General features: G+C 42.5%; 1 protein-coding gene across 2 annotated transcripts in view; it reads left to right on the top strand.

Moving 5' to 3' along the window:
* LOC139416094 (adhesion G protein-coupled receptor L3-like) overlaps window positions 1-21,537 on the top strand; it is a 356,247-nt gene that overhangs the window by 104,706 nt on the left and 230,004 nt on the right. For both annotated transcript variants that reach the window (XM_071164365.1, XM_071164366.1), the window contains one exon: window positions 7,549-7,747. In XM_071164365.1, the coding sequence (XP_071020466.1) occupies window positions 7,693-7,747 (55 nt within the window). In that variant the 5' untranslated portion in view covers window positions 7,549-7,692. The remainder of the gene's footprint in view (window positions 1-7,548; window positions 7,748-21,537) is intronic.

The following is a 21,537-nucleotide window of genomic DNA, read 5'->3' as shown; positions in this document are numbered from 1 at the left end:
GACACTCTCACAATGTTATATCACACATACAGCGAGAGTTCTCAACCTGTTCACTAAGCATAATCATGGTATTTGGGATGATATCACAAAGTCATGCCATTGGATTATATAATGTATTTCATGTCAGGAATCCTGTAGGACAGGCTTCACAGCTTCTGTGAGTGCAGGCTTTTGTTTCAGCCCTACTGTAACACACCAAATAATCCACCTGTTATTCCATCTGGGGTGAGTGTTGGTGTTGGGCTGGAACAAGCCTGCACATCAGGTAGCTCTGCTGGAGCCTGAGGTGGTTGGAGGCCCCTGCTGTTGGATCTATGAAGCTGAATATACGCAAGGCATCTCTACGCACACTTTGATCTAACCACACACACACATACACACAAACAGCCGGCAGGTGCATTGTGGGGGATAACGTTGTTTTGTGTTTGACTGCTATTTATTTAGCTTTTATTCCGTGTCCCTTGAGAAAGACCAGTGTTTTCATGCTGTTTTGATACTGAAGACAGCAGGTGTTTGGAAGCCTAATTGTCGAACAGTCAACTCTACTGTTCTTAATATCTCAATACTTGTCAGCCATGAAGAGGTTATAACTGTCAGGTAAACGGAAGGTGTTTTTACACTAAAGGCCCTAAAATTCAAATGCAACTGATAAGCTTGTCAACTAGCAAGTTTGTTAGCAGCTAGCTAGATGTCAGGTCCGTAACCAGTGTTTGAGTTTTAGTGAGGTCCGCAAGGGGGGGAAAATGAGTTGAAGCTCATATATACAAAAAATAAATAAATTAAGAAGCGATTTGGAGAACAGCAAAAATGTACAAAAATGACCCCAGCCATTATCACCTTGGCTGCTGTAGGTTCATTCACCTCATTCGATCTGCAGACACAGGCTATTGGCTATACAGTTGTAATGTTATACCCTTGAAAGGGGGTAAATATAAGAAATGATTCACACTGAAGTGTCAGCGACTGTTCAGTCACACTTAATGAAGTGCATAAAATCGTCACACCTTTACATAGACTTCTCAATTAGTGTTCACATTTTATTCCTAGGCATTACTAATCAAGCTCCTGCACAAACAACATCAATGGAGCACACAGATGATCGTATTATCACATTCACATGATTTATTCTAATATTACTTATGATTCTGTATTAATCAGTGTTTTCCATTAGCGTCAGCTAATCAGCCGGTTGAACACAAATTTTCAGCCGGCTACTTTTTCCACTTCATATTAACTAGGTCTACTTTTCATTTGAAAAGTTTCAATTCGCTAGTCCGTCGAGCCATCTCCTGCCAGAATGAACAAAATGCATATTCTAGTGATCTATTGATAGGATAGGTGCCTGTCAGTCACAAAGGGAGGGATGACAGTGTAACGCAGCCTGCGGTCTGTCCCGCCTCCCAGTACAATGTTTGTGCGTTGTGGACAGATTGATGCTTGTGAATTTGCATTTCTCATATAATGTAAGTGCTAACGATGAGTCGAAATCCAGTAGGGAATCAACTAAATGTATAAAAAAAAATGTATTCAATTGCCAAAGTTTATCATAAAGACATGAACAGAATGCATCAGTGATTCTTATTTCCTGCAACTTTCTGAAGAGGCAATGAGAATGCCCGTCTGTGCGTGTGCAGAGCACGTGTCTACCACTTTGTGTGCCATTAGCGATGATGCTAATTAAAACAGTATTCTGGTAGATGGAAAGACTTTCCCAAAAATCTTCTCAATGAAATGTTAAATACAAAGTAACCTGGCAGAATGATATCATAATTATTTTCATCAATCCAGTGTTTTTATTTTTTGTTTTTCACTCTATTCACGTGCGCTACAAAAACCCAGCTAAACAACAGCCTCTTGCTAGGCGGCACATTAATTAAAGGGTACCTACACCCAAAAATACAAATGTTGTGGACTAAGAACAGGGATGGGCAACTGGTGTGGGCAACCCCCCTTTTGAAGGCCCTCAGATCAACCCCCCCACACCTTTAAATGTTAAATGTTTAAAGTTCTCTTACTTAGAAAGTTGTCCTGGTCATACATGTATAGGCCTAGACTATATCCAACTAACAATACACTGAATTCCTAAATGCTCAGTAGTTTTAAATTTGAAGTCACATCTTTCTACACAATACCTTAAGAAATGTTTCCAATCTGGGAGGTAAAGAGGTGCTGTGAGAAAGTGGAGTGAGACGTTTTAGAGACTGGTGAATTTGCGCTGCTAAAAAGGCAAATCTGGGGGATGCAGGCGACACATAAAAAAAGACTGTTCATGATTCCATTCGTTTGCAAAGAGGCAGGCGTGAACCAATGGATAAATATCATGAATTTATAAGTCCAAAAATGTATGTAGAAACTGCTGATTTCCCCTTTAAGGGCATGAAATGGAATTGATGAGCAAGTAGTCTGATAGCTAATGTACTTACTAGTTATTATTTAGCAAGGAAACATTTGCATGGCACCATCTAGGTAGTTAATTTGAACCAATACATGAACATCACCTTTCCAACACACTGTTTTATTTGTAAAAAAATATATATATATTCTAAAATCAAAGACAAAAGGTATTCGATGATGAATCTGGATGACGGTTTGTGAAAAGAACACTAGATATTGCTTTTGCGTGGATCAATACTTTCCATTACATCTGAAGGGTAAGCCATCCTTGTAGCTCCATGTTCCCTAGAACTCATCTGAACTGAATCAGGGACCTTTTTTTTTACATTTGCTCATTTGGCCAGCCAAATGATTTACAGTACCTTTTTTGTTTCTCCCATATATTATATATGTTTCCACTGTCTTTGCATCTTGTCTTTTTAATGAGTGCATTGTTAGTCAACATGGGACACACACACACACACACACACACACACACACTTCCTCCTCCTATCTTCATCCACCTTATTTTCCCCGTTGTTTTAACCAGATAGACCGTGGAAAAACAGTTAATTAAAGCCGTCAGGGCCCATCTAGGCCCTTTGGCACTGGCGGAATGCTAAAATAACAGCAAAACAACACGGATGAAAAAGTTTGCTGTCTGAGACTGAGTCCGTAATGAAGTGGTTTAATTGAAGTGGATTTAACCGGCATCATTGCAGTGAGTTTGGAAGCCTCATCTAAAGGGAGTTCTCTTAAAACTGAACAAGTACCTTTCAAAAGCCTGCCACTATAAAGTATCACAAGGCTCCTCTGAATACAAAAGGAGTTGGCAACCTAGTGTAGGTTTTCAACGGAGTCTGTCTTGTACTTTTTTTTTGGATTGAACCCAGTCCAGCCCCTTATGTCATCAATATGTATTTTCAGATGTGTTCCTCAGTGGCTTTATTTTCCTACTTACGCTCATACTTCTTTTTTTGTAGAGGGAGCATGTTAGTGATTGTGATCACAAGACTTCTAAAAGCATGTAATGTGCTTAATGTAATGAGTTAATTCCAAGTAACACTCATGTTAGGAGCTGCTTTCATATTCCTTTCATAGTGAGATGTGAATATGAAAATTGAGAAATACATTCACTCTTTTTTTTTGCCACACACACACACACACACACACACACACACACACACACACAGATATAGAGTGAAAGTGACACTTATGTCCATGGTGATTGGCTGTCTTGATTTCTCATTGTCCCTTGTCAGTAGCAGCAGCCCCTGTCATTCTGGTGACTAGCCTCATGTATTTTTCTGACAGTTTCGGTAAAATAAAAAAACAAAATAAAGAGGACACTGCTGAAGACGACAACTGAGGAATCCGTGATGGTGTCCCCTCAAATCCTTCATCTTTATTCATGTTGCCAGCGATCTTTCTTTTCATCTTGTTTTGTTTTTTAATTTTTGGGGGGAATGTCTCCAACTAGTTAGGTCCTGTTCAAAGTATATGAAATGGAATGTTTCTTATTGGACAAATACAGGTTGTCCCCCTCTGTCTGATTTCTTCCGTTTGGCCCTTGCCTGGTAGCATGTTGACATTACACTTTCTTCACTTTGCATCACCCAGTTCAGGGACTGACATTTCAGGCTTCAAATTTCCTGCATCAATCGTATCCTGCCTGAGATCTTATTTTTCTTACCTCCCCCAGTAGAAAAAGAAAAATTATTAACTCATATGCAAGGTCTCTGTATTGCTTCATAATGGGATGCCATTCCACAGTACCTCGTGCACAGGCCTTAAACCCTGTCTACAAAACTAATGAGTTATGGTCTAGACCAGTTGCCCTCACTAGACCACCATTGTTTGGGTTCAGCACAGGCTCTGCATTATCCTCAATACAGCCCATGTACATACAGTTGAAGTCTGAAGTTTACATACACCACTCCACAAATGTCTTGTTAACAAATAGTCGTTTTTGAAGTTGGTTAGGACTTCTAATTTGTGCATGACACAAGTAATTTTCCAAGAATTCTTTACAGGCAGATTATTTCACTTATAAATCCCCAAATCACAATTCCAGTGGGTCAGGAGTTACATACACTAAGTTGACTGTGCCTTTAAACAGCTTGGAAAATTCCAGAAAATGAAGTCATGGCTTTAGAAGCTTCTGATAGGCTAATTGACATAATTTGAGTTGGAGGTTGGAGGTGTACCTGTGGATGTATTTCAAGGCCTACCTTCAAACTCAGTGCCTCTTTGCTTGACATCATGGGGAAAATCAAAAGAAATCAGCCAAGACCTCAGAAAAAATTATTGTAGACCTCCACAAGTCTGGTTCATCCTTGGGAGCAATTTCCAAATGCCTGAAGGTACCTCTTCATCTACAAACAATAGTATGCAAGTATAAACACCATGGGACCACGCAGCTGTCATACCACTCAGGAAGGAGATGTGTTCTGTCTCCTAGAGGTGTACGTACTTTGGTGCGAAAAGTGCAAATAAATACTAGAACAGCAGCAAAGGACCTTGTGAAGATGCTGGAGGGAAACAGGTACAAAAGTATCTATATCCACAGTAAAACGAGTCCTATATCGACATATCCTGAAAGGCCGCTCAGCAAGGAAGAAGCCACTGCTCCAAAACCACCATTAACCACCATGCACATGGTGACAAAGATCGTACTTTTTGGAGAAATCTGGTCTGTTGAAACAAAAATAGAACTGTTTGGCCATAATGACCATTGTTATGTTTGGAGGAAAAAGGGGGAGGCTTGCAAGCCGAAGAACATCATCCCAACCGTGAAGCACGGGAGTGGCAGCATCATGTTGTGGGGGTGCTTTGCTGCAGGAGGGACTGGTGAACTTCACGAAATGGATGGCATCATGAGGTAGGAACATTTTGTGGGTAATTATGTGGATATATTGACGCAACATCTCACGACATCAGTCAGGAAGTTAAAGCTTGGTCGCAAATGGGTCTTCCAAATGGACATTGACCCCAAGCATACTTCCAAAGTTGTGGCAAAATGGCTTAAGGACAACAAAGTCAAGGTATTGGAGTGGCCATCACAAAGCCCTGACCTCAATCCTATAGAAAATGTGAGGCAGAACTGAAAAAGTGTGTGCAAACAAGGAGGCCTACAAACCTGACTCAGTTACACCAGCTCTGTCAGGAGGAATGGGCCAAAATTCACCCAACTCACTGTGGGAAACTTGTGGAAGGCTACCAGAAACGTTTGACCTATGTTAAACAAAGTAAGCTACAAAGTAGGAGGTATAGCCACAGACAGAACACCAACTTTTTATTTAGGCAATTTTTTACGGTCATAGATTCAAGATAGTTGCATTATTTTATTATTTCAATGTGTTTTTAAGGGAGTTTTAATGTGCTTGGGCAATTCCAGTCCTCGGGGGCCTGATTGGTGTCACAGTTAAGACCCAGCTAACACACCGGACTCCAATAATCACCTAATCATGATCTTCAGTTTAGAATGAAATTTGATTAATCAGCAATCAGGCCCCCGAGGACTGGAGTTGCCCACCCCTGTGACTAGGGCATACAACTACTGATAACTACAGTACAATGACCTATAACCCTATATTAATGCACTCTACAAAATCCCATTGTATGGAATGGGTCACTCTTGATGGGCTGCACCCCTCTCCGTTTTTTAAACTCCAATAGCTGTCCCCGAAATCGGATTATTCTTCATCTAGTTTGGATTTTGGGAGAGATTGAGTTCCTGCTACATTTGATCTGAAAATGTCATGCAACAGAGGAATGCAGATTATCGAGAGAGAGAGAGCGCAACCAGAGGAGATAGCATGGATGGGAATTGAGATTGAGTACAGGAAGGATGGAAGTACGGAGTAAAGCCATTCTGGTTTGCCTGGTTGTGTGTTCTGCTCTCTAAACTATGATTTCACCTTTAGAAGTCAGTCGTGCCAATTGTGTCTTTGGAAACCGACATGGTTTCAGACATTTTAATTTTTTTTTGATTAAGAGCAGCATAACGGCCTAATCTGCAACAATAATACGATTTTAGAAGGTATAAACATTGTCTGCCCTCTTTGGATTAAATAGACCTAGATTATAATTTGGTATTATATTTTGTAATAGCCGATACAGTAGAATACATGATAATACATCATTTAATATTCACTAAATCTGTTTTAACCTTGATATTTTTAATGAAGCCTTTGATCCTGATATTATTCTGAATCCTATCAAACTATACATCATCAAATGGTGAATAGCAGAGGATATGCGTATGACATTCACTAACTTGTCACAATTGACATGCTACCTTTGTTTGACAAGTCCTAATCAACACACAGTATTTCCTGTTCATGACCAACCCGTTGTATGCTAACAGGCAAGAGCTTCATCCTGATGTCATCCGCCAGTGTCACAAGTTCACGAGTGACTGCACTCCTGTGCACTTACCACAGGTCAAATGGTCACTACGACTCCATGCTGCTCAATACAGTTGGAAGGCCATTTTGTTTCCTGGCTATTGCGTGATGCACTGTACTACACATTCTCTGCCGCTGGCAAATCTCAAACTGTGAAGATACTGCTCACACCCACAGGAAAGGAAAAATATGTCACACACTTTTCTGGTTGCAATTATCATCAGATGTCCAAAAATCCACTCAGACACTGGCTGGAATCATTTTTGTTGGTGAGAGAGTACTGTACTCTCTGTGGGAGTAACTGGGGCTGGTTGACACAACATGGTTAACCAGCAGTCAATCCAAAAGTATCTGTTATAGTGTTGTACGGTTGAGCAGTCCCTAACACTGTCATGTTAAGCAACTAGCTGTATCTCAATTAAGGCAGCCTCCCTGCACCCCTCTGATTCAGGGGTTGGGTTAAATGCTGAAGACACATTTCAGTTGAAGGCATTCAGTTGTACAACTGACTAGGTATCCCCCTTCACCTTTCATTGGCTGACAGTTGGAAGAATACGTCTCGTAGCCTGAGGCTTGCTAGAGTCTTTACTGTACAAACTAAAAGGTCATCTTATTACACAAAACATTGCCATGTAGGGAATATTCCTTGACACTTTGTCTTTGTACACCAGATAAGATTCACAACTTGAATTAAACTATTAATTTAGTACTTTCTATAACTTAAACACATTGCTCTCTCTCTTTCTCTTTTGCACGTTCTTTTCAGGATAGGCTTTGAGAACCGTAAAACCGGACCATAACAGGACTGCAGTTCAGCGGAAGGAACCTAACAGACGGAGCGCTCGCTTTGGGCTCACCAGGGAAGGCCTGACCCCTCCATTGGGCGGATCGACAGCCAGGCGGAGGGGCCATGTGGTCTGCACGCCTGCTCCTCTTCGCCAGCCTGTTTGCGCCAGCAGCTCTGGGTAAGCCCGGGACGCTGTTGCCCCATTTCATGTGACTGTTTGTTTCAGTGTCTGTCTCACTATTTATATTTGCTAAACATTTTTCGTCTCACTATTTATATTTGCTAAATATTTTTCCCAAGTTTCATGCTTTTCCAATGTCTCTTTCTTCCCTCTTTCCTCTGATCCCGATGTATCCCTCTGTCTCTGGCTTTCTTTCCATCTCTTTTTACCTCTCTATTTCTCTCTCTTTTGCCTCTCTCTTTCTCTCTTTTGCCTCTCTCTTTCTCTCTTTTACCTCTCTTTCTCTCTCTTACCTCTCTCTTTCTCTCTCTTTTACCTCTTTCTCTCTCTTTTACCTCTTTCTCTCTCTTTTACCTCTTTCTCTCTCTTTTACCTCTTTCTCTCTCTTTTACCTCTTTCTCTCTCTTTTACCTCTCTCTTTCTCTCTTTTACCTCTCTCTTTCTCTCTCTTTTACCTCTCTTTCTCTCTATTTTACCTCTCTTTCTCTCTATTTTACCTCTCTTTTACCTCTCTCTCTTTTACCTCTCTCTTTATCTCTCTTTCTCTTTTACCTCTCTCCTTTACCTCTCTTTCTCTTTTACCACTTACCTCTCTCATCTCTCTTTTTCTGTCCCTCTACCTGTTTCTATGTATCTTTTAGTCTGTCTGACTTTATCTCACTGTTTTTCTCACTCTCTGGACAATAGAAATGGAAATGTCTTTCGAGGAGTCCTTTATCAAAGCCTTTGCATAGTGCGTGTAGGAAAGATAGTAAAATGTGTGTGAAAGAAAGAAATGACCAATACACTGGTCTCCTCATTATTGAGATCACTTCGCAGGCATTTTTTTTTATCCCTCTGAACAAATTGCAATCACCTCAGATTTGACCGTTTTCCTTTTGGCTTCTGACAATTGTTTCAGTGGAAAGTAAAATTAAGTAATTTAAATTCAGCTTAAACTAGGGTTTGGGAACGGGGGGAGGCATTATGCCATGGTCCATAAACATGCTAATTTGCTACGGTGAAACCATTAACGGGAGATTCAAAGCAAATTGAATTGCTTTGGTGCCTTATCTTTGGGCTGGGCTGCAGCTCACTTTTAGCAGCACGCTAATCAAAACTAGCTCTCCAGCATAGTTTGTTTTGCAAAAATTTTCATTGGGAGTGGAGTCACGTGACTTCGACGTGTCACGCACCTGTCTGTGTATTGCTCTATTGATCCGAAGGGAATAGAGGCATTATGAAGCCGTTAATTTACTGCCGACCTGACAAAAGAGCCCGGAAGATAAACTGTGTTGGACAATAGGTTGCATATTAAACGCTGTGACTGCTGTGATGCCATAATTCTCTCTCCACAATGGAAAATAGAGATACAGATACACGAAGTATACCTCCCCGGTATTTTTATCAAGGCCAAGGTAGGAGAATTGTATTCTTTTGTTATCCTTGAATTGGCTTAGTGTTTATTCTTTGAGGTGGGGAAAAGATCATGCATTACTAGATGCTGTCAGCAGACTAGTCCCAGATGTTTTGGAATGCTTCTATTTAGGGGCTGGTTTTAATGCTCACGTAGGGGTTTCTTTTCTCTCCACAGTCTCTCTTCCTACCCCAGGGGGGTGATGGAGATGGGTACTCTGGGGGGCACTGCCCTACTTTGGGATGGTAATCCAGTTACCCCCCCCCCCCCCACACACACACACACACACACACACAGACACACACACACACACACACACACTCCCAGTGTGTTTTCCGACCTAGCCCAAAAATATGCTCCAATCACACTCACATACTATCTGCATCCCCAAATGGCACCCTATTCCTTATCTAATGCAATACTTTTGACCAGAGCTCTGCCATTTGCGACGCGACCTCGGCCTCCCCTGTTCACAGCTGCCGTGTGTGTGTGTGTGTGTGTGTGTGTGTGAGAATATTGTTCAGCTGGGAGCTATAGAAGGTAATTGACCATCCTGGCAGTTATGCCCGAGGCTTTCTACAGACATACACCCACACACATCTTATACACTGTAGGCCTATTCATGCTACACACACTATCTGACTCATTCACACAGTTCCATCTACACGGTATTTACAACTCTCACCATCTGCATATTGTATGGTAATTCGGAACGCTCCCCGCAGCCGAAGTGAAATGTCACCTGAGGATATCCCAGCATCCCCGGCCACGGCTATCCATCAGAAATATGATAATGCTAATCCGATCCCATTGGATCCATACAAACCCCATCAAAAATAGTTTTGTGTCAATTTCAACGTGTCCAAGCCAGACATCCCTTAATTAATCTTCTTTTGCCAGGGCATTCAGTGCTGTACACCAGGGCATCCCTGCGTTTGCCTAATTAATTAAACAAATTACTTTCCGCACTCATATTTGAAATGGGAAACTTCAACAGAGCCTACTCGGGCATGTTCAGTTTTGTTGTGAATATGGTGTTTGTGAAGCGTGTAATGTAATAGGTCTGCTCTGAGCGAGTGGGCTTACTGTCGTTGTAGAACCTCTATTGGTGTCTGAATTGTACGAGTTCACACTAGTAGTTGTTTTAGTTCTCCCTTTTCTTGTATCCCCGAGAACGTGATGCGAATGTCAACAAAAATAACAAAGATAGCGCTAGCATCTTAAGCCAAAGAGAATTGAAGGTCATTAGATGTAAAGTTGGAAGTGAACTTTACTTTGACTATAATTGGTATGTAAGTGCTAAGAGCAAGAGTGTAACGCTGCATGTTTTAAGGAAATACTTGGACTCCTTTGGGGTTTCTGTAAGTGACGTTTTTTTTTTTTTTTACACAATGAATAGGATATAACCTACAGTTCCGGCACATTGGTATTCATGGGCCAAATAACTTGGTGAATTGCTCTCAACACTTTACTATAACCATTATTTTGAATTATTATTATTTTGAAATTGCACGGATGGTCACATTTGTGTCTCAGTACACCAGAGCTTCCTTCAGGTTGACAAAACAGTTGTCAATTTGATACCAGCTTAATCCATATCTCTGTTGACTGAATGCAATGTTCCTTTGCTGTGTCAGTCTTTCTGGTTCGTTTCACCTATTGTCAACTCATAGGTGTCTCATTTCCAAATAATTATTTGTTTTTGGATAAACTAAATATGCATGATCCTGGTCTCTTTGTACTGTATTCTAATTACATTTTCAAAATGTTGTAATTCCGCCAATATATCAAATCAAATTTGATTTGTCACATGCCAATACACTTATTGTGTATTATGCTTACTTTCAAGCCCGTAACAAACAATGCAGTTCAAGTAATAGTTAAGAAAATATTTGAAAGTAAAAAATAAAATAGAGGCTATATACAGGGGGTACCGATACCGAGTCAATGTGTTGGGGTACAGGTTAGTCGAGGTAATTTGTTCATGTAGGTAGGGGTAAAGAGACTATACATAGATAATAAACAGCGAGTAGCAGCAGTGTTAAAACATTAGTGGGTGGGTGTCAATGTAAATTGTCTGGGTGGCCATTTGATTAGATATTCAGCATTCTTGTGGCTTGAGGGTAGAAGCTGTTATGGAGCCTATTGGACCTAGACTTCGCGCGCCGGTACCGCTTGCCGTGCGGTAGCAGAGAGAACAGTCTGACTTGGGTGACTGGAGTCTTTAACAATTTTGGGCCTTCCTCTGACACCGCCTAGTAAATAGGTCCTGGATGACAGGAAACTTGGCCCCAGTGATGTACTGGGCCATTCATACTACCCTCTGTGGCGCCTTAGTTGGATGCCGAGCAGTTGCCATACCAGGTGGTGATGCAACGGGTCAGGATGCTCTCGACGGTGCACCTGTAGACTTTCTTTGAGGATCTGGGGACCCATTCCAAATCTTTTCAGCCTCCTGAGGGAGAAAAGGTGTTGTGCCCTCTTCACGACTGTCTTGGTGTGTTTGGACCATGATAGTTTGTTGGTGATGTGGACACCAAGGAACTTGATACTCTTGATCCGCTCTACAACGGCCCCGTTGATGTGAATGGGAGCGTGTTCACCCCTCCTTTTCCTGTAGTCCACGATCATCTCCTTTTTTTCCTCACATTAAGGGAGAAATTGTTGTCTCTTATCTCCTCCCTATAGGCTGGCTCATCGTTGTCGGTGATCAGGCCTACCATTGTTGTGTCATCAGCAAACCTAATGATGCTGTTAGATTTGTGCATGGCAAAGCAGTTGTGGGTGAACAGGGAGTACAGGAGGGGATTAAGCATGCACCCCTGATGGGCCCCCGTGTTGAGAATCAGTGGGGCAGATGTGTTGTTGCCTACCCTTACCACCTGGGGGTGGTCCGTCAGGAAGTCCAGGATCCAGTTGCAGAGGGAGGTGTTTAGTCCCAGGGTCCTTAGCTCATTGATGAGCTTTGAAGGCACCATGGTGTTGAACACTGAGCTGTAGTCAATGAACAGCATTCTCCCATAGGTGTTCCTTTTGTCCAGGTGGGAAAGGGCAGTGTGAAATTGCATCATCTGTGGATCTGTTGGTGTGGGTCTAGGGTTTCAGGGATGATGGTGTTGTGAGCCGTCACCAGCCTTTCAAAGCACTTCATGGCTATCGACGTGAGTGCTACAGGGCGGTAGCCATTTAGGCAGGTTACCTTGGTGTTCTTGGGCACAGGGACTATGATGGTCTACTTGAAGGATGTAGGTATTACAGTCTCGATCAGCAAGAGGTTGAAAGTGTCAGGGAAGACACTTGCCAGTTAGTCCGTGCATGCTCTGAGTACACGTCCTGGTAATCCGTCTTGCCCCGTGGCCTTGTGAAAGTTGTCCTGTCTAAAGGTCTTGCTCACATCGTGAGCTGTGATCCACAGTCGTCCGGAACAGCTGGTATTCTCATGCATTTAGCTCATCTGGTAGGATTGTGTCACTGGGCTGCTCGCAGCTTTTTTCCCCTTTGTAGTTCGTAATAGTTTTCAAGCCCTGCCACATCCAACGAGCGTCAGAGCCAGTGTAGTAGGATTCAATCTCAGTCCTGTATTGATCCTTTTCCTGTTTGATGGTTTGTCTGAGGGCATAGCGGAATTTCTCATAAGCGCCTGGAGTAGTGGGCGGCTTCTTGAAAGTGGCAGCTCTAGTCTTTAGCTCAGTGTGGATGTTGCCTGTAATCCATGACTTCTGGTTGGGATCTGTACGTACGTTCAACTTGGGGACGACTTCGTCGATGCACTTATTGATGAAGCCAGTGACTGATGCGGTATACTCCTCAATGCCATTGGATGAATCCCAGAATATATTCCAGTCTGTGCTAGCAAAACAGTTCTGTAGCATAGCATCCGCGTCATCTGACCACTTCAGTATTGAGCGAGTCACTGGTACTTCCTGCTTTAGTTTCTGCGTGTAAGCAGGAATCAGGAGGATAGAATGATGGTCAGATTTGCCAAATGGATGGCGAGGAAGAACTTTGTATGCTTCTCTGTGTGTGTGGAGTAAAGGTGATCTAGAGTTTTTCTTCTTCTCTGATTACACAAGCTGGTAGAAATGAGGTAAAATGGATTTAAATTTACCTGCATTAAAGTCCCCGGCCACTAGGAGTGCCGCTTCTGGGTGAGCATTTTCTTGTTTGCTTATGGCCTTATACAGCTTGTTGAGTGTGGTTTTAGTGCCAGCATCAGTTTGTGGTGGTAAATAGATAGCTACGAAAAATATAGATAAACTCTCTTGTTAGATAGTGTGGTCTACAGTTTATTATGAGGTACTCTACCTCAGGCGAGCAATACCTCGAGACTGTTAATATTAGACATTGCACACCAGCTGTTATCGATAAATAGACACACACCACCACCCCTCGTCTTACCAGATGTAGCTGTTCTGTACTGCCGATGCACAGAAAACACAGACAACTGTATATTATCTGTGTCATCGTTCAGCCACGGCACGGTGGAACATAAGATATTACAGTTTTTAATGTCCCGGTAGGATAGTCTCAAGCCGAGATCATCCAGTTTATTTTCCAGTGATTGCACGTTGGCCAATAGAACGGAGGTAGAAGCGGGTGACCCACTCGCCGACAAATTCTCACAAGGCACCCCGATCTCCACCCTCTGTATATCCATCTTCATGCAAATGACAAGGATTTGGGCCTGGTCTCGGAGAAGCATTATGTCCTTCGCGTTGGACTCATTAAAGAAACATATTCTTCCAGTTCAAGATGAGTAAATCGCTGTTCTGATATCCAGAAGATTTTTTCGGTCATAAGAGATGGTAGCAACAACATTATGTACAAAATAAGTTACAAACAATGGGGGAAAAAACAGACAAAATAGCAGGGTTAGGAGCCCATAAAACACCAGCCATCCCCTCCGGCGCCATTTTCTAACTGTCTGGCATTTTGGTATCAGGCTCAGGAGATATTTTTTCCTTGTCTACCATACCTAAATGTTGAGTAGGAGCCATTACCTGGTTCCTACTCATCCTTGAGTAGAAAGGGGCTTTCATGTTCTTGTGGAGTCAATCGTGTGCCTCTGCCATTGCCAAAGTGCTGTCAGAGCTCAGAACCCGAGTGAAACAAATGACGTTAACATTAAGCAATGCTGGGCATTTGAGCTCGCAGGGTTAACCCCCCCCCCAAATGAATTTGGAATCCTCCCATTGCGGCTCCCTCTGCATAATTCGGTAAAATGGCTTGTGGTGGATGGAATAGTGTTTAATGAGGACGGATATTGACAGCAGGGTCAAGTGGCGGAGGATGTTGATTTACATTAGGTGGAGTAATGTGTGGCGACTGGCGGACTGGGAAGATAAATATTACAGAGTGATCCTTCAAACGAGCACAAGGCGCAAAAAGGCTCTTCTACAGGGTTTCCTGCCCAAACCACCAGGGGTTGGACGAAAATTGGCAAGTGAGCAGGTGGGTGGGGACAAACATACGCCAAGCAGAGACGATGCATTGAGAACGAGAGAGCGTGTCACTTTATCAATTTGCATAATGAAGTATTTAGCTCGGCAGATAGATCTGTGTATCAACCCCACGCCAGATGCTTAAGCCAATACTAGCAACAGCATGAAGCTATAAAACACTGACAACCCTTTACTTATCTGGCTGATTTGCATGCAATGGAAAGGCTAGGATAGGATACGGTAGGTGTTACGATCAAACAGGAGAAGCCTGATATTCATACCGCTCGTAGTTACACAAATCTCCCAAAGCTTTATATGATTGGCCCTGTAAACTCTTCCAGCGCCACACACCATATTCACACACAGGCACGATGTGGGTGGGGAAAAAAGGCAAGGCTGTCCTCCATCCCCTTTCCTGACTATATGTCACCACGGCAACAACAATTTATATCCACCTCTGATGGTCATACAGTATGCTTGCCTAATTACGGGGATTATCTGCAGTTAGGCACTTCTCATGCAAATTGGATATGGGGTTAGACCTTGTGCACTTTGCATGGGCTTTTTCATTTGAATCTCGATGAATCTGGTTTCATAAGAGCATAGGCTACTGTAGATTGGGAACTTTTTACTTCCTGTATCCCATATTGATGTTAGCCAATCATCATTGATTGGTCTGTGGTGATGTTTAGAGACATGGGACACTTAAGCGCCAACGTGATACAACTGCTATGATGGCCTGCTGAACAGGTTCCCCTATGTCCACTGAGAACGAAGGAACATCAACTCAAGGACACAATTTGTCCTTGGCCTATTTGTTTTAAGGGTGTGCTTTTTTTCCGTCCAAGTGTCGACCGAACAGCATAATATGACCATATCAGCTAAATAGCCACAAAAGGCACAGTTCATTAAGATTCCACATTTAGCATATCATTAATCAAATCCTTGCTATTGTTCTACAGTATATGTGAGCATTGATTTGAGTCCGGTATTGTTAGCTGGTTGTATTATCCCACCTGGGGGCAATTGGTCCACTGAAGAGGACAATGATAATGTCTTCCTAATGGAGCTCAGAGGACAATGCCAACCAATCAGTCAATCCAAACTGCTTTCCCCAGCTCTCTCATTTTTACATGGCACTTTACCACTTCACCATCGAGGGAGAATTTGAGCGTTTTTTTCCTTCAAAACCGAGAATACAAGGTATATAATTACATTTGCCTGAAACTAAAGTTCAAAGCGGGGGGAAAAAGAACGGTGGTCCAATTACGAAGTGAGACGCTTATACGATCTCTCCATCTCGCTCCCTACCTCTCTCTCTTTCTCCCCATCTCACCCTCTTTCACCCCCCACCCATCTCGCTCTCCTCTCTTTCCTCTCTCTCTACTCTTAGCTTAGTAGAAAGCAATGGGTGAATCAATATATGAAGTATTGTAAAGTCGGGCATTGGAACCGAAGACTGGGATCAAATGTTACAGTGAGACAGATTAGCCCCTGTAGACCCTTGATGATAAGAGAATGAGAGAGGGAGAGAGGGAAGGAGGGATACTGGAGATGGCCTTCAATGTGGCACAGTAGCCTTGGAGGGAATTCAATACAACCCATTGACAAAAGAAGGGCTGTATTATAGAGAGAATCTGCGGCCTCCTTTGGGAAGCTGGCCCGGCCGTTCTATTTCCTTATTAATTGTGCCTGAGGAAAAAAGGGAGAGGGAGGATAGCGACAAAGATATACACAGCTTTCTCTCAAAGGAGGCCCTTCTCCCTCCACATTTTGTTTGAAACAATGTCAGGGTCAAGCCGATTTGAGGATATATGTACTTCTTGAATGGACGAGTGGTACCTTGAAAGGGATCTAAGAAAGGCACACACTTCCTCGACATCACAAACTCCCCCATAACCCCCGTCCCCTCAGTCTTTGAGGTCACAGCTTGCCCTCAATCCCATACGGAATTGTCAGGCCCCTGGAGAGATTGTCAAGTTAGCCATTGATGGATCCCCCTGTGAAGTCACGTCCCACTGTCCTCCCCTAAGTCCACCCAGGGCCCATCTTAAGGCTGTTGGCTGCATGTTTGTTGGAGTAGGAAGGAATGGTCTCCTCCCCCACCGACCCTCACCTCCCACCTTTTACTGCACACACCTGGTCACAGTACAGTACACGTCAAGGAAGATGAGACGACAATAAATGAAGTGCTCGGTCGTCCGGTATCTTTCGTTAAGGCATCATATTTATGTATTTACTTTGGAGATGTTCCTGAAGAAGTTTAAGATGTCAGTTGTAGTCGTTTTTTATTTTATTTTTGTGTGTGCTATGTTTGATGTGTAAACAACCTCCCTCTTACTGCATCCCCAGAAAATAATCTTGGCCCATCTTTATCCTTGTCAATAATACATTCATTAGGATCTAAAGGCTAAACGGAACCTAGATCAGTACTACTACTCTGAGAAGCTTGATAAATATAGCCCCTGTATTATGTTGTCTCTTGAATGTCCGGATAGTCCAAACTGAGAGAAGTCAATAGTTAAGAGCTGGCTTTTAGGGGTTCTGTCATTTATTTTAACCGTGGAAAACCACTAAGATTTCCCTGGAGATAAATGTGACATGGAGGGATCCCACAAAAGACTGACTGTGTCAAGTGAGAAACATTGCAGGTGCACATTCCCCAGTGTTGCCCCCCCCTCTCCCACACACACACACACACACACACACACACACACACACACACACACACACACACACACACCCCGATCACTGGCCCTTGTTCAGTGGCATAGGGGACTTGAAGGGGATCCTTTTTCACTGCGATAATGCAGTCCTTTCTGCTTCGTGACATGGGCTGGAGAGAGCAGTAGAAACGGTAGAGAAGGATGTCACTCTGCAGTGCAGCATCAAGCGTTTTGGCACGAGATGTCTCTATAGGCCCTCTGGAAGGGACACGCTGTAGACTGTGTGTACTCTGCTCATTGTTGAGTAAGGGCTCATATTAAGTGTGCAGACCTTTAAAGTGGGTTGATGCTCATTGCCGTGTTTTTCTTTACAATATTATATGCATATTTAGGTTCAAGTATTGTACCCAGAGCCATAGGTATGAGCGTGAAACGTTTTCACCTCGTGTTTATACTTCTCAAGGGAACTGCGTGCCCACAGTACTGTGTACGTCTGACGGTCGTCCAGGATTCCAAACATTTGACACGTCTTCCCATTTCACGTTGCAGTTCATTTATTAACACACGTGGAGGGCGACATCCCTTTCCATGCATATTCAAAGTCCCGCCTCTTGTCTTCACATAATAGCCTTGTGTGTGTGATTTTAGCTTTCATTTTAAACATGGGAAGCCAAAAGGAATCAGAGGGTTCACTGAGTGCTGTTGCTATTGCAGATGTAGCATAGCAACCCAGGTTGATGGAAGCAATGCCACACCAGTTTGCGTGCACCGTGGCATGCGCGCTCAATAAGATGACCTGCTCTCTGTGGGCGGTCGAAGAGCTAGGTATCGACGAGTTGTCGCCTCCGCCACCCCCTCCCCTCCTGTTTCTCTCCTCTCATCTTTTTCAACTCTCCTCACCTCTTTTATCTTCCATCTCTCTCTCCTTTAGCGTGTCGCTGTATGACTGGCAGGTTCTTGTTAATAATAATCTTGCGGAGGGCTCCGCCATGCGATTCAATTAACTGCTCACGCTACTGTGATCTCTCGGCGCACCGACAGAACAGGAGCTTTTTGTCACCCAGCACATGTTTTAGATGTTACGCTACACATGCTGTAGCTACACTATCCTATGCTAGCTAGCTAGCGCCATTGTAGACTACAGTAACCTAGAGAGACTCTAGATTAGCACTGCCCTCATCGTCCTGGATATAGACGGGCGAAAGAAGACCTTTTGTAAATCTAGGCTAAATGGGGCCACCATGCATGTATGTTTGGGGGAAATGTCCTAGAAAGCCTCCCTTGGGGGAAGGAGGTGTGTCCTCAACCCCCCTCCATGGTCATTCATTGACCCAGAGGGATAGATGAAAGGGAGGGGAGGGAGACAATGAATGGTGCCACTCTGTACATAGCCTACTGTCTGAAAGCTACGCTAGCATCTTCCATGTAGTATACGGGTATCCCATCCTACCCCCATTACTACAACACCCAGGCTTCAATAAAATGCACCCCCCCCCCCCCCCAAAATATTTTCACATGACCCTCCCCTTGATTACCACCACAAATAACATTAACTAGATCAACCCGGTGTATATAAACATGGATATCGATTTGACAACTTCAGCATGCTTTTGTGGCAGTCCAAGCAGAGCTATGGAACAGAAGGTTGAGGATTAGTTGAGCTAACTCTCCCTGCTTGTGTCATTACACTAAGACCAGAGCCGCCTTTAGACAATGATCAGCTAGGGGGAAATCAGATTTTAAACATTTTTATGCTATATTTATAATTTATATAAAATATATGCAACAATATTCCACCAAAAGGTATCTGTGCCAAAGCACTACACATAACCAATAGTCCAGGCATAACTACATACCGATGACTTTGAGCGCTTCATCATGGTTTACGTTTTCAACACCCCAATCAAATAGACATTGTCTATCTCAACAAACAGAAAATACATCCATTCCTACTCCTTGTCGAAGGATTGTCTTGACAATCTCCGAATGTCATTGAAGGCTTTGTTTTTTTTGTGTGACGGATATCTCTTTTCGATATCTCTTTCGAATGTGTGCAGGTAGCCTACAGGAGACCTTTGAAGTAGCCTAATCAGACTCAAATGTGAGTGGTTGTGTTTATTGCATACATAAGGTAATACATATCAAAAGTTAAACGACAAATATTTCGGCGATATTTAAGCGTTAGGTTCTAGGTCAAGGAACAACCACTCCGATTGGAAAGGAGTCAAGCGTGTTAAGCTTTTCTGAATAACTGGGCCTATGTGCCTACACTATATAGGACAACATGTGAGAATGATGATCGGCAACAGACAGCAGCACATCCGTATCAGAGGTAAAAATACAGCCAGACTGTCCTGCTACTGTGACTTTGCAGACTTTTTAATCTGTCGAGTTGACTCACAACTGATCCAAATGAAATTAATAGAATGAAACATTCAAATAACAGGGCTTTTGCAACATCATTCAAATGAAATTGTACAAAACTGCAGTTTACAGTCTTGTACAATAATTGTACTCACAATAATTCACATTTTCATTGCATTGTGGTGGTGTAGGCTAGTCTAGGTAGGATAATGTTATTGACTTTCAGGCCGTACAAATTTAATGAGCTATGTAGTGGATAAATATATATATATATATTTTTAAATAAATTAAGGGGAAACAAAAAAACAACACTTTTTTTACTTAACAAAAGTTATACCTGTTGTAATAATACTAAACAACCTTTTGTACAACAGTATTGTAGCAAACTATGGCGCAGGGAAAACAACTCAGGTTGCCGGAGTGAAAGAAAACAAGCTACGCTTCGTGTCAATAGGGTTAATCTACTTGCTGGGAATTGTAACGTGGTCTATATAGCAAGGTTTACTACACAGCCCCCTCCTTCGACTAATCAGCCCCCTAGCATGTCCGAGCCATGCGTTCTGATGGCTGTATGGCCGCCATCCCACTTCTGACACCAGTGTAGCAAACGGCAGGACAAGGAAGTGAAACCGGGTCATTTGAAAGGCAAATACCTTATGCATCGTGCCAATAGGGTTAACCCACTTGGTGGGAATTGTATCATGTATAATGTAGCAAGGATTGTGACAGTATAATGGTTTTGTAATGACTGTCAAAAGGACCAGTGCTTGAGACCCAGTCAGGGTATCCCCCTAACCCACTATTTGTGTCAGGTGTGCCTACTTTGAAGTCAACATTTAATTGGGAAGGTTTTTGGGGAAAAATGTTGAATGATTGTTTCAGCATGTATCGTGGATTTTATAGCACCGATTGGCTATATTTATTACTTTTAGAAGTGTATACTTCAGGCTGACTACTAGCATCTGTTGAGTTGCAATGTCCCATAAATTGAACATCCAAATCAACGTATGTATAAAATGAGTTTTGCACCAACACAATTCAAAAGGAAGTCTACAGCAAAAATACATTTTTTTACTTTTTGCGATTCAGAAATACTTATTTTGATTCCCATAATTTGATTCACAGAGCTTCAACCGAACACCAACTACCACATTACAATGGCGAAACATGTCATTCAATTGGTAAAAAATTGTTTTACATATTTTATAAATGTTTTGACTATTTTGAGATGGGCATCCGATTATATAGTAAATAAAATGTGTATGGCTCAAACAACATCGATAGGGGAACTTTTTGAGCTGCGTCTCATGCCTTGACTGTTATTTCGCAATGACGCACCTGGCCTCCGCTGCCAATCAGCTATTCCATGTTCTTGTGGATTTATGTAGACAATTAGTGCAGATTATAATTATTTTATCTATGGTATGATTGCTAGTTAACCTATTGCAGATCTGGACAAACGATCCACCTTCCGCTATTGCCACTGTTGATAGAGGGCAGGATAGAGTTGACTGTATAGTAAGTGGGCAGAAAATAGTGCATAAGGGAAGTACCAAAACACCTGATAGGGGAGGAGCATGCAAGCAGATGAGGAATTGCGGCTATATGAAATAAATTATATAGTAAAACCGGTAGAATGTAATGTAAACCAAGGAAAAAATTCACTTTGCCCAATTTAAAAATCACACAAACTCCCCCAAAACAAAAATGTTTTGTTAGACAACCTATTTTGGACCACCCCAGTAAATGTCGAACTGTCTCTTAATGTTTTGCCTCTGTAGGACCCATTTCGTCACACAATACGTTATTGTGCATCATTGCGTACCCTCAATCTCTTAACAGTTCAGCAGTTTGCTAATCCAGTTGCATCTGATACAGTTACCTATTTAGATATGATATAAATGTTGCTATGTGCCTTAG

The sequence above is a fragment of the Oncorhynchus clarkii genome, chromosome 9 (assembly GCF_045791955.1).
Source record: "Oncorhynchus clarkii lewisi isolate Uvic-CL-2024 chromosome 9, UVic_Ocla_1.0, whole genome shotgun sequence".
Taxonomy (NCBI): domain Eukaryota; kingdom Metazoa; phylum Chordata; class Actinopteri; order Salmoniformes; family Salmonidae; genus Oncorhynchus; species Oncorhynchus clarkii.
Note: the sequence above shows the minus strand (reverse complement) of the source record. Positions and strands in the feature narration are given on the sequence as shown.